Genomic DNA, 16924 nt, shown 5'->3' with positions numbered 1-16924 from the left:
TTTATACGAGTTATAATGCACAAACACTCCATTTATTCAGGTTATAATGCACACACCATTTTTATACGAGTTATAATGCAAGCACATTCCATTTATACGAGTTATAATGCAAGCACACACCATTTATACGAGCTATAATGTGTAAACACTCCATTTATGTGAGATAAAATGTCTGAACACTCCATTTATATAAGTTATAATGTGCCAACACTCAAATTATGAGTTATAATGAGGGCACAATCCATTTGTATGGGTTACAATGCACAAACACTCAATTTATATGAGATACAATGCATGCACGTTCCAATTATAAGAGTTATAATGCATGCACACTCCATTTGTCTGGTTTATAATGTGTCCACACTCGGTTTCTCCGAGATAAAATATGCACACACTCCATTAAAACAAGTTATCACGGAAGCATTCTCCATTTATACGGATTATATGCACGCACACTCCATTTATACAGGTTATATTGCAAGCACACTCAATTTATATGAGTTATAATGCATGGACACTACATCATATGCTTTTCGTGCACTCACACTCCGTTTGTACAGGTTATCATGCACGCACATTCCGTTTTCCAGATTATAATGCACACACACTCCATTTGTATTGGTTATAATATATGCACACTCCATTTGAATGAGTTATAATGCATACAATCTATTCATACGAATTCTAATGCACGCTGACTCCATATATAGGATTTATCATGTGGACCACTCCATTTATGCAGGTTATAATGCATGCACACACCATTTATATGAGTTATAATGCATGCACACACCATTCATACAGGTTATAATGCATGCACACTCCATTTATACATGTTATAATGCAAGCACACACCATTTATATGGGTTATAATGCATGTACCCTCCATTTATACGAGTTATAATGCACACACTCCATTGTATAGGTTATAATATACGCACACTCCATTTTTATGAGTTATAATGCACAAACTCCATTCATACAAGTTCTAATGCACGCACACTCCATTTATAGGAGTTATCATGTGGACCACTCCATTTATACAGGTTATAATGCATGCATACACCATTTATATGAGTTATAATTCATGCAAACTTCAATTATATGAGTACTAATGCATGCAGAATCCATTCATATGAATTATAATGCAGGCACGCTCCATTTATACTAGTTATAATTCACACACTCTATTTGTCCGAGATATAATGCACACACTGCATTCATACGAGTTCTAATGCGCGCACACTCCATTTATACGAGTTATAATGCATGAACACTCCATTTATATGAGTTATAATGTATGCACACACCATGTGCATGGGTTAGAATACACGAACACTCCATTTATATGGGGTATAATTTACACACACTCCATTTGTACGAGTTATTATGCATACACACTCCATTTATATGTGTTAGAATTCAAGCACACTCCATTTTTGTGTTGCAATGCACGCACACTCCCTTTATACGAGTTATAATGCACAAACTCTCCATTTATATGAGTTACGATGCACGCACACTCCATTTATATGGCTTATAATGTGCGCACACTCCATTTATATGAGTTATGATGCACGCACACTGCATTTATATGGCTTATAATGTGCGAACACTCCATTTATATGAGTTATGATGTGCGAACACCCCATTTATATGAGTTATAATGCACGCACACTCCATTTATACGAGTTATAATGCACACACACTCTTCATTTATATGAGTTCCAATGCATGCACACTCCATTTTTGTGTTGCAATGCACGCACACTCCCTTTATACGAGTTATAATGCACAAACTCTCCATTTATATGAGTTACGATGCACGCACACTCCATTTATATGGCTTATAATGTGCGCACACTCCATTTATATGAGTTATGATGCACGCACACTGCATTTATATGGCTTATAATGTGCGAACACTCCATTTATATGAGTTATGATGTGCGAACACCCCATTTATATGAGTTATAATGCACGCACACTCCATTTATACGAGTTATAATGCACACACACTCTTCATTTATATGAGTTCCAATGCATGCACACTCCATTTATTTGAGTTATAACGCATGCACATTCCATTTATTTTGGTGAGAATGCATGCACACTCCATTTATATGAGTTACAATGCACACACACACTCTATTTATATGAGTTCCAATGCATGCACACTCCAGATATATATATATATATATATATATATATATATATATATATATATATATATATATATATATATATATATATATATATATATATATTGAGCATGGAACATCACCAACATTGAAAATTCAGCCAGTGTTGGTGAAAATACTTTAAACAATCAAAGTAACCTTTGTCCTCATTGAATTGATGACTCCTTAGAATGGGAAATTTGGCGAATACAATGAAAAGATAAAATATATTGTGATGAAGATCTGCCTCTCACATTAACCAACAACAGATCATCTTGCATGGGAAATATGAATGCTTTACAATCTAGGAGAGAAAACAGTGCTTAGATGTTGTTATCTTACAAGAAGCAGATGTGCTCAAAAGCGGGTGGGGGCATAACAAAATATCTATAAATAGTTAACCTAACTGCTTGCGAGCCAGAGTTTTGAATGAGCTGGAATGCTGTAGGTATTCTCTGTTCACTTACTCTCGTGTATATACTTTTTGGTGCCCATTAAAAGCTCTTCTCTACCATGATCAGCGCAGACATTGCTTGATTTCAATCAGCTATAGAACCTGATCTCCACATTTGTCGTAGTGCGGCACGATAAAGCAGACCAAAGGGGGCGAACAGCAGCTTTGGTGAGACGAACTAGGAGAAAAGCCGGCCGGCTTAAAGATAAGGTAAGAACTGCCTTTTTTCTCGCACCAGGGCATGCAGGTTCGCTGCTCTTTGTGATCTGTCGTTATCTTAAAAGAACGGAAAAAGAGGGAGCTTTTATGCACATCAAAAGAGGGGAACCCCGGGGGGTTTAAGTGTCCGAAGGAGAGGTTGAAGGTGACGCTAGAAGGCTAACCTGAGAAACCTCTGTAGGACAGGGTCTAAACGGGAGATTGCTGGGTACAAACCCTGGGAGGGTAACCTGAGACATCTCTGAGAGACACAAGGTATTTCTATGGGAGATTGAGGGTGTGGAAGGTGTGCAAGGGAGTGTGAGGGTTCATGGAAAGGTGTGAAAGACACCCAACCCAACGCGAGATCACCCCAGGCAAAATACTGACCAGTCCAAGAATACTCTGGAAATGATCAAGGAAAAGTGGGAAAATAAAGCTGTAACGGAAATTATGGACCAAGGTCATGTGATCAATTAGAATTATGGTATAAATGAATATAAAAGTACCCATTTGCATTCCTAAAATAACATTCGTTAAGATATGCATCTGTGAATAAGCTAGAACCAGACTTGAAGCCTGTAAGATGTGTAAGAAAGAAGTATGACAAATAAATAATGCTGCAAATGTGAAGCAGCAAATAAAGAGGAAAAGAACAAGTTGAGATTCGAACCTGAAAGGTATCTGGCTGCTGGCCACAGCCTCTACTTTCCCGGTTCAAGCAAAAAGGCAGGACCAGGAGTGGTAACTTAAATCGGTATACCATCCATGAAAAGAACAGGAATTGAGATTAGTTCTGATGTGATAATATTTGGAAATTGAGCAAGGTGCTAAAAGAACAGCAGACGAAACCAGGCTGCTCGTGCTTTATATGAGCCTCTATCTGTCAGGATAAATTCATTGGATTAAAATTAACCATAAGGGCTGGTTAAGCGAGACTGGTTGTAGTAACACCCTGCTGTGAAGTATGAGATTTGTCGATCTATGCGTGATCTCCTGCTGTGAAGTCGGGTTGTATGGAGTTTGCCTGAAGAGGGAAAGATGCTTTGTAAAAGACATATTTTTTTAAAAAAACTGAATGAAACACGTAAATTATCAGCACGGTTGGTTGCATCATTATTGTGAGGAGCTCAGTTTTACAATCAAGGGTGGTAGGCATCTGTGGTTGGATGTACGAAGTAAGCCGTGTGTAAAGCCCTCGAAGGAGGGAGGGCTATACGGTGTGCGAGATGGAGCACGAAGCACGAGTTGAGTCAACATCTGGGCCGTATTGAAATCGGCCGTGCCGAGGGTGCTGTGTATATTTTCGAAGCAGTTCATCCTGGCCTTGTAAGTTTGCAAGTACACAAGTGCAAATGGACAAGACCATTGCTTGCTGGACCCTGAGTAAATTCTACAATGTGCCAACCCCCTACAGCCCCCTGCACCTCCGAAGAGTCTGGAAGTATGGACGCTGACCTTTGAGCTATGCAGCCTCGGTTCAAGTCTCAGCGCAAATCTAAACTGCCACGCTGGTGTTTCACATGCACTGCGAGATCTGCTAACATCAGTTCGTGGACATTAAAGATCCCACGATGTTTTTTGCGAAGAGTTGGCAAGTTATCGCCGGCACCCTGAACATTAAGCTACAAAACTGCTGCTCGAACGTGCAGGGGCACAGCTGCTGTTGTTATGATGGGCATAAGTCAGAACTCGAGTCGTCATTCGTGTGCAGCACGTGGCGACAGATTAGTATCAATAGGGTCGCGGCTGCTGTGTTTTGGATTGGTGGGGATGGGATTGGCTTGGAGGTGGCAAAGCTGGCATAAACGGTCACGCAGTTCATTCCATAGGCAGTCCAAGCCACCACCCACCAACCACTGAGCTAACACCAGGCTATGAGTTCCACTGTTCGAGTTTACTTTAGGCTCATGAAAAACATGTTTGAGAATTTGGCAGATTTTAAAAACAATTACCATGACATGTTTTGAATGAAGAATGAGTTAAAATCGCAACTGGGGCTGGGGACATAATTACATATACAACTCAGCTGGGCACAGAGGAAATCGTTTTAAAAATCATTTCCTCAAGAAAGGTAAGTCTGATCGACATTAACTTTTCACCTTAGTACGTATCCCTTTGATAAGCATACTCAATTGATAATTATGTCTCCAGAACGGATAACCCGACCGCCTCGAACTTTGCACACATTTGTGATGTTCCATGGGAATTTTAAGTTGTTAATTTGGTCAAAGTCGTTACATAATTTATATAATAATAAAAATGATGCAGATTAGCCTCATTAAATATGCAAAAGAGTGTTAAAAATTGAGCGAATTGTACAGACCAGTTTGTATCAGTGAAGTAAGGAGTCATAATTTGTTAATTGAAAGATTAAGGGACTGAGTTGTATTTTTGTACTGATGTTGTAAAGTTATTTAAAAGATGAGGAGTTCGTTGTTTGGATAAAAGCGCAATTTCAAATTGCCAGAGGTATTATTGGTACACTATGTGGATGATTGCAGGAGAAACATCTAAACCCTTTTGGGGTACTGGCTGCCAGAGGCGATGAGGTGCCAAAGGCAAATTACAACTGTGCAGGACCCAAGTAACGTATGGGGAACATGTGTTGAGTGGAACCTTGAGAATACTGTGAGGTAATGGCTTGTGGACTATAGTAAACGTTTAGAGGTGCAATAATAAAGAGGAAAATATTTGATTAATGTCGTAAAGTGTGCTCGTCAAGAATAGGTAAATCGATAGTGAAATATTGAGCACATATGAAGCAAGAGATCTGTGTGCGAAAATAGCAGCTGACCCTCAGGGCAATGCAGGAGACAGGGGTCCGCAAGGGGAGTCTGGAACACCAGGACACCAAAGTGCAATTGGGATAATTGGAACATCAGGATTGTTTGGGTCATTGGGTGAGCAAGCCTTGTTCAGGTGATCAAGTGGTGGGTGCAGGTGAGCACATGCATCTGTGGTGAAGTTAGTGGTGTGAACCCGTGGGCTGGTTCGGGCAGGCAGGATTCACAACATTTTTGTTTACGTTGAGATCTGAATTTGTTGGATTCTAACGTCAGCATGGGGTGGTATTTTAAAACGCATTTTTCATATCGTCGCGGCCACCGTACCTGTGAAGGCTCTCCGTGCACTGTACTTCCTGCTCCGAAATTCTTGAGATTTAATCGGACAATTTTATTTATTGTCACAATGGGAGACCGTGGGGCTGTTTAAATCTGTTTACTGTATTTGAGCTCGGACCAGTAGTTTACTTTGCACTGTACAGTCTACTACAATGAAACGGGACAGGATTTTGAATACCCAGCCAAAGTGCATGGACTCGACTGCTCCCTCTCGCTGTCGTGCTTGCTGCTAATACCCAGCCCCCACAACAATATGGTCTTAATAAAGGGTAATGTGGTTGCCCAAAAGGTGTTTTGCTTGGTTGGCTCATAAAAATGAGCTGCACGAGCAAATGGGGGATGATGTAGAAGGAGGTGCTGAGAACATTGTACACTCAAGGACTTTCAGACGTGGGAGAAAATCGAAAATTTGTAAAATCTAAAGTTTTAGAAGAAGCTATGTGTATTATCAAATATTTGTGGTGTGTGCTGCCTTTCGGCTGTTGGTTGCATCACTGGTTGGGGCATGACTGTGCGGCTGATGCGGTGCCCCTATTACCAGTGTCCTGATGTTTATTTTTTTGCCAGTCTTGAAGGAATGACAGGCTGAGTTGGCCCTCTGGGGTTCGTTTGGTGGTAAATGAAATTTGAGCTCAGGGCTCTGGGATCCCAGGCCACCGATTTAAGGGCAAGGCCAAACAGTACATATAATTATTGGTAAAATGTCTGGAGAATATATGTACATATATAAATGAAGATTAATTCTTGTGATGCTAATAAATATCGTGAAAGAGTTTGACAACAGGGTGTTTGAACGGAGGAACGTCCTGAAGACGCATTGGACTGGACCTTTTCAGGTATCATTGATTACCCAAGGAGCTGTCAAGAAAAGGTAAGCCAATCATGGATTCACGCATCTCATTGCAAAAGGATACAGGAAATCAAAAAGAGAAAGGATGTTGCTGGAGGTTTATGACAGATGTGGCAGTGTTTGATTAGCATGTGTATAATCGTGATAATATGGACAATAACAGATAGTGAGGGCATTTTGGGAATGTCATAGAGATCAGAATGGTTGGTAGATCAATGGGAGGGGAAACAAGGAATGGGTTGTGACAGGGTACGCAGTGAAGAAAAAGGTAAACATTGGGATCAATTGCATGAGGAAGGCGTATATGGGAAAACACTTATAGGGCCCTTTTATACAATTATGCATCTCGCGTGACACGGGATGAAGGGGACAAAGGCATCGTATGCCTGGAAGAAGGCATATTGTTACATGAAGGGATAACTGGGACAAGGATAGAGATAAGGATACGAATAAATAATCTTGCAGAATCCCAGACATCATGAAATGGTTTATTTCTGTGACCTCGCGGAACACCTCAGGAAGGTCGCTGCAGAGTACCATTACTATTTTAAGGAAGAAGGGTTCAGATCATGGGTAATGGAAGTGATTGGTGAAAGGGGAACATGGTTATTCCACATATTGATCGTTGGCCTTATGATATTCAGTGTTATTGTCATCATGGCATAAAAGTAATGGTGTGTGTGTGTGTGTGTGTGTGTGTGTGTGTGTGTGTGTGTGTGTGTGTGTGTGTGTGTGTGTGTGTGTGTGTGAGAGAGAAAATTTACCACGGTGACACAAGGGTGGTGCATGAAGTTACCCTGAACCAACCATCTCTGAAGACCCAGAAAACCCAGTAAACCCAGAACACAAATAACCTAGTTTAAAATTTAGTCGAGACACCGTGATGGTGGTATTATTTTTTGGGAAATATGAAAGTACAGACACTAGTGCTTTCGGGAGTGAACACACTGCTCAAACTCACATTGGATGAGTGTCTCGGATTGCTTGTACCAATGAAGGGGGTGGAAAGAATTATTATCTAAATATTGCCTTGTTGGCAAATATTGGGATTTTGTTCCCTCTTATTTTTTTACTCTGGCTTGCAGTTCGAAAAAAAAATTATATTCTTGTTTGTTCATAAAGAACACAGTAGTTTGCTAAAATATATTCTTACTTGTTGTTCATAACAAACACTAGTTAGTTAAAAAATATATATATATATTTTGTGCATAAAATAATTTTGTGTGTCGTTTTGGAAGATAACTTTGCATCCTCATGACCTATGCCTACTTCATAATTGTTGAAATGTATCCAATGCTCGACAGAGGGGTGGGGAGTTGGTGGGCCAATTAGGGTGGTAGAGAGAGGGGCTTTTCTATGAGGTGAGAAGGTGCAGGCTGAGCCTTCGTGATGTTATGGGCCACTTGGAGCTAACCATAAAAGTGGACGACCTGAAGAGAAGACACCTGCCTGCCATTCTGCCAGTCAATCGAGATTCCAACTCTCAAAAAAGTTATTGTGTAACTATGGTGTTCCTTATCACTTTGTTTGTAAGTCACAAACGGGCAAATGTTGAGCATGGAACATCACCAACATACGTTGTACTAATGCAGCAGATTCCATTTATATGAGTAATAATGCAGGCACACTCCATTTTTAAGAGTTATAATTCACACACACTGTATTTGTTTAAGATTTAATGCACACACACTCCATTTATACGAGTTATAATGCACACACTCCATTCATACGAGTTATAATGCACGCACACTCCATTTATACGAGTTATAATGCATGAACACTTCAATTATACGAGATATAATGCATGCACACTCCATTTGTATGTATGTATGAGGTGTAGATCACATTGGAACCACCTACAGCTCATTCGGCGTGTCCAGGTGTGAACTGCCATCGGAATGTAAACGTTCAGGAAGTTTCGCTTCACTGAGCAACTGGAGATGTGTACGTTTGTGTGTGTGTTTTTTGTGTGTGTGTGTGTGTTTTGCACGCACACTCCATATATACCAGTTATTATGCGTGCACACTCCATATACATGAGTTATAATGAACGCACACTCCATACATCAGGGGTATAATGCATGCACACTCCATTTATATGGGTTATAATGCACACACACTAAAGTTATATTAGTTTTCATGCATGCACACTCCATTAATCCGAGTTATAATACAGGCAGCTCCATTAATACGAGATATTATGCACGCACACTTCATATATATGAGTTATAATGCCTGCACACTCTATATAAATATATATATATATATATATATATATATATATATATATATATATATATATATAAATATATATATATATATATATATATATATATATATATATATATATATATATATATATATAGTTAAAATGCATACACACATCCCTTTACTGGGTTATAATGCATGCACACTCCATTTAATGGGTTATAATGCACGCACACTCCATTTATAAAAGTTAAAATGCATGCACACTCCAATTATATGGGTTTTCATGCATGCACACTCAATTTATAAAAGTTATAATGCACGCACACTCCATTTATACAAGTTATAATGCATGTGCACTCCATTTCTATGAGTTATAATGCAAACACACTCCATTTATACGAGTCATAATGCACGCACGCTCAATTGATCCGAGTTTTAATGCACGCACACTCCATATATTTATGAGTTATAACACACGCACACTCCATTTATATGAGTTATAATGCTCACACACTCCATATATATGGGTAATAATGCACAAACATTTGATTTGTACGAGTTATAATGCACACACACTCCATTTGTACGAGTTACAATGCAAGCAGCCTCAATTTATATGAGTTATATTGTACGTGCACTCAATTTATACAAGTTTTAATGCACACACACACTCCATTTGTTTGAGTTCTAAAGCAGCACACGATATTTACATGGGTAATAATGCACGAACACTCCATTTATACGAGATATAATGCACACACCCATACCATTTATATGGGTAATAATGCAAGCACACTACATTTATACGAGTTCTAATGTGTGCACACTCCATTTATACGAGATAAAATGCAAAAACACTCCATTTGTATGGGTTATAATGAACGAACACTCCATTTTTCAGGTAATAATACACACACTCCATTTATATGGGTTAAAATGAATGCACACTCCATTTATATGGGTGATAATGCACACACATTCCATAAATATGGGTAAAAACGCAAGCGCACTCCATTTTCGAGTTATTATGCACACACTCCATTTATACTAGATATAATGCACACAAACACCTTTTATACGAGATATAATGGACACACACCATTTATATAGGTTATAATGCAAGGACACTGCATTTATACGAGATATAATGCACACACTCACACCATTTATATGGGTTATAATGCATGCGCACTCCATTTATATGGGTTATAATGCATACACTACATTTATATGAGTGTTCATGCACCCACACTCCATTAATACGAGTTATAATGCAGGCACGCTCCATTTATTCGAGTTATAATGCACGCAGACTCCATATATACGAGCAATAATGCATGCACACTCCATATATATGGGTTATAATGCATGCAGACTCCAATTATATGGGTTATAATGCATGCACACTCCATATATAGGAGTTATAATGCAAACACGCTCCATTTATACAAGTTATAATGCATGCACACTCCATTTATTTGGGTGATAATGCATGCACCCTCCATTTATATGGGTTACCATGAATAAACACTCCAATTATATAGGTTATAATGCAGGCACACTCAATTTATACAAGTTATAATGCACGCACACTCCATTTATACAAGTTATAATGCGTGAACACTCCATTTCTACAAGTTATAATGCATGCACACTCCATTTATATAGGTTATAATGCAAACATACACCATTTGTACGAGATATCATGAGTGCACACTCCATTAATACGAGTTATAATGCAGAATTGCTCCATTTATACGAGTTATAATGCACGCACACTCCATACATGCAAGTAATCATGCATTCACCCTCCATATATATATATATATATATATATATATATATATATATATATATATATATATATATATATATATATATATATGGGTTATAATGCATGCAGACTCTAATTATATGGGTTATAATGCATGCACACTCTACATATACGAGTTATAATGCACACACGCTCCATTTATACGAGTTATAATGCATGCACACTCCATTTGTATGGGTTATAATGCATGCACACTCCATTTATATGGGTTATCATGAATGCACACTCCAATTATATGGGTTATAATGCAAACACACTCCATTTATACGAATTATAATGCATGCACACTCCATATACATGAGTTATAATGAACGCACTGTCCATACATATGGCATATAGTGCATGCATACTCCATTTATATGGGTTATAAAGCACACACTCCATTTATATGAGTTTTCATGCATGCACACTCCATTAATACGAGTTATAATGCAGGCACGTTCCATTTATTCGAGTTATAATGCACGCACACTCCATATATACGAGCAATAATGCATGCACACTCCATATATATATATATATATATATATATATATATATATATATATATATATATATATATATATATATATATATATATATATATATATATGGGTTATAATGCATGCAGATTCCAATTATATGGGTTATAATGCATGCGCACTCCATATATACGAGTTATAACACACACACGCTCCATTTATACGAGTTATAATGCATGCACACTCCATTTATTTGGGTGATAATGCATGCACCCTCCATATATATATAGGTTATCATGAATAAACACTCCAATTATATGGGTTATAATGAAAGCACACTCAATTTATACAAGTTATAATGCATGCACACTCCATTTATACAAGTTATAATGCGTGAACACTCCATTTATACAAGTTATAATGCATGTGCACTCCATTTATATGGATTAAAATGCAAACACACTCCATTTATATGAGTTATAATGCACGCACGCTCCATTTATATGAGTTATAATGCACGCACAGTCCATCAAAATGAGTTATAATGCTCACACACTCCATATAAATGAGTAATAATGCACACACTCCAATTGTAAGAGTTATAATGCACACACACTGCATTTGTACGAGTTATATTGCAAGCTCCCTCAATTTATATGAGTTATAATGTACGCGCACTCCAGATATCCGAGTTTTAATGCACACATACACCATTTATTTGAGTTCTAAAGCATGCACACTAGATTTATATGGGTAGTAATGCATGCGCACTCCATTTATACGAGATATAATACACACACCATTTATGTGGGTTATAATGCAAGCACACTGCATTTATACTATTTATAATGCAAACGCACTCCATTTATACGAGTTACAATGCAAAAAACCTCCCATTTGTCTGGGTTAAAATGAGCGCACACTCCATTTCTTCAGGTAATAATACACGAACACTCCATTTATATGGGTTAAAATGCATGCACACTCCATTTATATGGGTGAGAATGCACACACATTCCATAAATATGGGGAAGAATTCACGCGCACTCCATTTTCGAGTTATTATGCACCACACTCCATTTATACGAGATATAATGCACACACACACCATTTATATGGGGTATAATGCAAGCACACTGCATTTCTACGAAATATAATGCACACACCATTTATATTGGTTATAATGCAAGCACATTCCATTTATACGAGACATAATGCACACACACTCCATTTATATGGGTTATAATGCAAGCACACTGCATTTATACGAGTTATAATGCACAAAAACTCCATTTATATGAGTTATAATGTATGCACACTCCAGGTATACGATTTACAATGCAAAATCACTCCATTTGTATAGGTTATTATTAACACACACTCCACTTTTTCAGGAAATAAGGCACGCACCCTCCATTTATATGGGTTAAAATGCACAGACATTCCATAAATATGGGTAATAATGCACAGGCACTCCATTTTCGAGTTATTATGCACACACACTGCATTTGTACTTGATCTTATGGATGCACACTCCATTTATATGAGTTATACTGTGCGCAACCTCCATGGATATGAATTACAATGCAAGTGCACTTCATTAATTCAAATTATAATGCACAAACACTCCATTTATCCGAGTTCTAAAGCAAGCACCCTTCATTTATACGAGTTATAATGCACCCTCACTCCAATTGTATGAGTTATAATGAACACACACTCCATTTATACGAGTTATAAAGCACACACCCTCCATTCATACGATTTATAATGCATGCACACTCCATTTAATGGGTTATAATGCACGCACACTGCATTTGTAGAAAGGTAAAATGCATGCACACTCCCTTTACAGGGTTATAATGCATGCACACTGCATTTAATGGGTTATAGTGTACGCACACTCCATTTTTTCTCCTGTAATAACTTTCAAGCCAAGTCCAAGTGTATTAGTTTTCACACAGTTGTAAAGGAGTGTAAACAATCTTACCCGCCATGAGTCGAAGTCTTTCCGGGGGATTCCTTGTGAGAGGGGCGACAGGAATTGCTGGATCGTTGTGTTGAACCGCTCCACGAACCAGGGGGATTTGTTGTTGCGGATGGGTTCGCAGGTGTCCCAGGTGAAGAGCCATTTGGAGAAACGAAGCAGGCGAGACATGTCCTTCTGACAGCTCTTCATCAAACCAGTCTCGTTATTTCTCTCTCCAAATATCGACAGCAGGATGTCACTGTACGAAGGCAAAATCCTGTTCTGACGATTCACCATCTTGTTCAGAAAACCGCAGCTGAAGGTCCCGATCGCCAACATCGCAAAGAATAGTTTTACTTTGTCCATCATGTCGTTAAGACTCGAGTGTCTTTGTTTGGATCTCTTCAGTGAAAATAACCACAACAACAAAAAGGTGCTTCCGCTTCGTTTGGTTTGCCGAAAGCTGTTAGATCACTTTGGAACCACCTAAAGCAAATTAGGCGTGTCCAGGTGTGAACTCCCATCGGAATGTAAACGTTCAGGAAGTTTCACTTCACTGAGCAACTGGAGATGTGTACGTTTGTGTGTGTGTGTTTTTGTGTGTGTGTGTTTTGCACGCACACTCCATATATACCAGTTATCATTCATGCACACTCCATATACATGATATGAGTTATAATGAACGCACACTCCATACATCAGGGATATAATGCATGCACACTCCATTTATATGGGTTATAATGCACACACAATCAATTTATATGAGTTTTCATGCACGCACACTCCATTAATCCGAGTTATAATGCAGGCACACTCCATTTATACGAGATATTATGCACGCACACTCCACATATATGAGTTATAATGCATGCACACTCCATATATATATATATATATATATATATATATATATATATATATATATATATATATATATATATATATATATATATATATATATATATATATATGGGTTTTAATGCAAGCAGACTCCAATTATATGGGTTATAATGCATGCACACTCCATATATATGAGTTATAATGCACACACGCTCCATTTATATGAGTTATAATGCATGCACACTCCATTTATATGGGTTATAATGCATGTGCACTCCATTTATATCGGATATCATGAATGCACACTCCAATAATATGGGTTATAAGGCATGCACACTCAATTTATATAAGTTATAATGCACGCACACTCCATTTTAACAAGTTATTATGCGTGCACACTCCATTTATACAAGTTATAATGCATGTGCACTCCATTTATATGGGTTATAATGCAAACACACTCCATTTATACGAGTTGTAATGCAAGCAGGCTCAATTTATACGAGTTTTAATGCAAACACACTCCATATATTTGAGTTATAACCAACGCACACTCCATTTATATGAGTTATAATACTCACACACTCCATATATATGGGTAATAATGCACACACATTCCATTTGTACGAGATATAATGCACACACACCATTTATTTGGGCTATAATGCAAGCACACTCCATATACATGACTTATAATGAGTGCACACTCCATACATATGGGATATAATGCATGCACATTCCATTTATATGGGTTATAATGCACACACACTCAATTTATATGAGTTTTCATGCATGCACACTCCATTAATATGAGTTATAATGCACACACATTCCATTTATAGAAAGTTATAATGCGTCCACACTCCATTTGATGGGTTATAATGCATGCACACTCCATTGATAGAAAGTTATAATGCGTGCACACTCCATTTTTTCTCCTGTAATAACTTTCAAGCCAAGTCCAAGTGTATTAGTTTTTCACACAGTTGTGAAGGAGTGTAAACAATCTTACCCGCCATGAGTCGAAGTCTTTCCGGGGGATTCCTTGTGAGAGGGGCGACAGGAATTGCTGGATCGTTGTGTTGAACCGCTCCACGAACCAAGGGGATTTGTTGTTGCGGATGGGTTCGCAGGTGTCCCAGGTGAAGAGCCATTTGGAGAAAGGAAGCAGGCGAGTCATGTCCTTCTGACAGCTCTTCATCAAACCAGTCTCGTTATTTCTCTCTCCAAATATCGACAGCAGGATGTCACTGTACGAAGGCAAAATCCTGTTCTGACGATTCACCATCTTGTTCAGAAAACCGCAGCTGAAGGTCCCGATCGCCAACATCGCAAAGAATAGTTTTACTTTGTCCATCATGTCGTTAAGACTCGAGTGTCTTTGTTTGGATCTCTTCAGTGAAAATAACCACAACAACAAAAAGGTGCTTCCGCTTCGTTTGGTTTGCCGAAAGCTGTTAGATCACTTTGGAACCACCTAAAGCAAATTAGGCGTGTCCAGGTGTGAACTCCCATCGGAATGTAAACGTTCAGGAAGTTTCACTTCACTGAGCAACTGGAGATGTGTACGTTTGTGTGTGTGTACGTTTGTGTGTGTGTGTGTTTTTGTGTGTGTGTGTTTTGCACGCACACTCCATATGTACCAGTTATCATTAATGCACACTCCATATACATGAGTTATAATGAACGCACACTCCATACATCAGGGATATAATGCATGCACACTCCATTTATATGGGTTATAATGCACACACAATCAATTTATATGAGTTTTCATGCACGCACACTCCATTAATCCGAGTTATAATGCAGGCACGCTCCATTTATATGAGATATTATGCACGCACTCTCCACATATATGAGTTATAATGCATGCACACTCTATATATATATATATATATATATATATATATATATATATATATATATATATATATATATATATATATATATATATATATATATATATATATATATATATATATATTGTTGCGGATTCGCGCCCGCCGGCGTGCTGACGGCCACGTAACTCGAATCGCGGCACGTCGCCCACCGGACGGACAATCCAGTCGTGACCCTCTCGGACTAACGCCGGGAACCAGTCACGGGTGGACCTTTCGGTCTCACCGCGATCGAGCCAATCAGCCCCCGCGTGGGATAGGGTTGCTCGCCAAATTCGACCTACCTAAGTACCCACAAGGAGGGTAGACCGGGCGGTCGCACCTCGCCGCAGGTCGACTTCGGACACGGGCCACTTAAGCGACCCGTTCCGTACTATCGGGATAACCGAGCGGTGTTATTCGTCGACCTCGACGGTTCAATTAATTATCGGGCGTATTCAGCCCACTACCAACCCTTTACGTGAAGCAAGATGAGGATTCAATGAAAGAAATGACGAAGCGAAGCGGGAAACAGTTCAACACAAAGCACATTTATTCGCGATGAACGGAAAGCGCACATATACAATTCCACCAAAAGCACATAGAAAAGAAAAAGAAACACAATGCAATTTACACAAAAAGCAAATGCGACAATGCAGATCTACTACCGATTACGCGAGCACACGGCAACACTTATACAATTTTACTTCACAGACGGCGCCGACAACACATACCCAAAACCAAGGAAAGAATACCCTCAAGGATGAGGCGGGCCTGAGGCCGAGACCGGGTCGGGCCTACCCGTCTGGTGATGAGACGCGGAGCGGCGATGGTGCCTCAACCCCGCGGGCCTCGCGGACAGTGTCTGGTAGGGGGTGGGAAAGGGGCCCCCTTGGTCGCACTATCTCAGCGCGGGGGGAAA

General features: G+C 38.9%; 1 protein-coding gene and 1 long non-coding RNA gene across 4 annotated transcripts in view; one reads left to right on the top strand and one right to left on the bottom strand.

The window, feature by feature from the left end:
- The window catches only part of LOC147035825 (CMP-N-acetylneuraminate-beta-galactosamide-alpha-2,3-sialyltransferase 2-like), a 36718-nt gene extending 22944 nt beyond the window's left edge, over window positions 1–13774 (bottom strand). Inside the window, exon 1 of one of the 2 annotated variants that reach the window (XM_085847611.1) lies at window positions 13304–13774. In XM_085847611.1, the coding sequence (XP_085703737.1) occupies window positions 13304–13651 (348 nt within the window). In that variant the 5' untranslated portion in view covers window positions 13652–13774. The remainder of the gene's footprint in view (window positions 1–13303) is intronic. The other variant, XM_085847602.1, reaches the window with a different exon arrangement.
- The window catches only part of LOC147035824 (uncharacterized), a 56982-nt gene continuing 42544 nt past the window's right edge, over window positions 2487–16924 (top strand). Inside the window, exon 1 of one of the 2 annotated variants that reach the window (XR_015049617.1) lies at window positions 2487–2844. This is a non-coding gene — a long non-coding RNA (uncharacterized LOC147035824). The remainder of the gene's footprint in view (window positions 2845–16924) is intronic. The other variant, XR_015049618.1, reaches the window with a different exon arrangement.

The sequence above is a fragment of the Eptatretus burgeri genome, chromosome 1, assembly GCF_056783735.1.
Source record: "Eptatretus burgeri isolate ZD-2024b chromosome 1, Ebu_testis_v1, whole genome shotgun sequence".
Lineage (NCBI taxonomy): Eukaryota > Metazoa > Chordata > Myxini > Myxiniformes > Myxinidae > Eptatretus > Eptatretus burgeri.
Note: the sequence above shows the minus strand (reverse complement) of the source record. Positions and strands in the feature narration are given on the sequence as shown.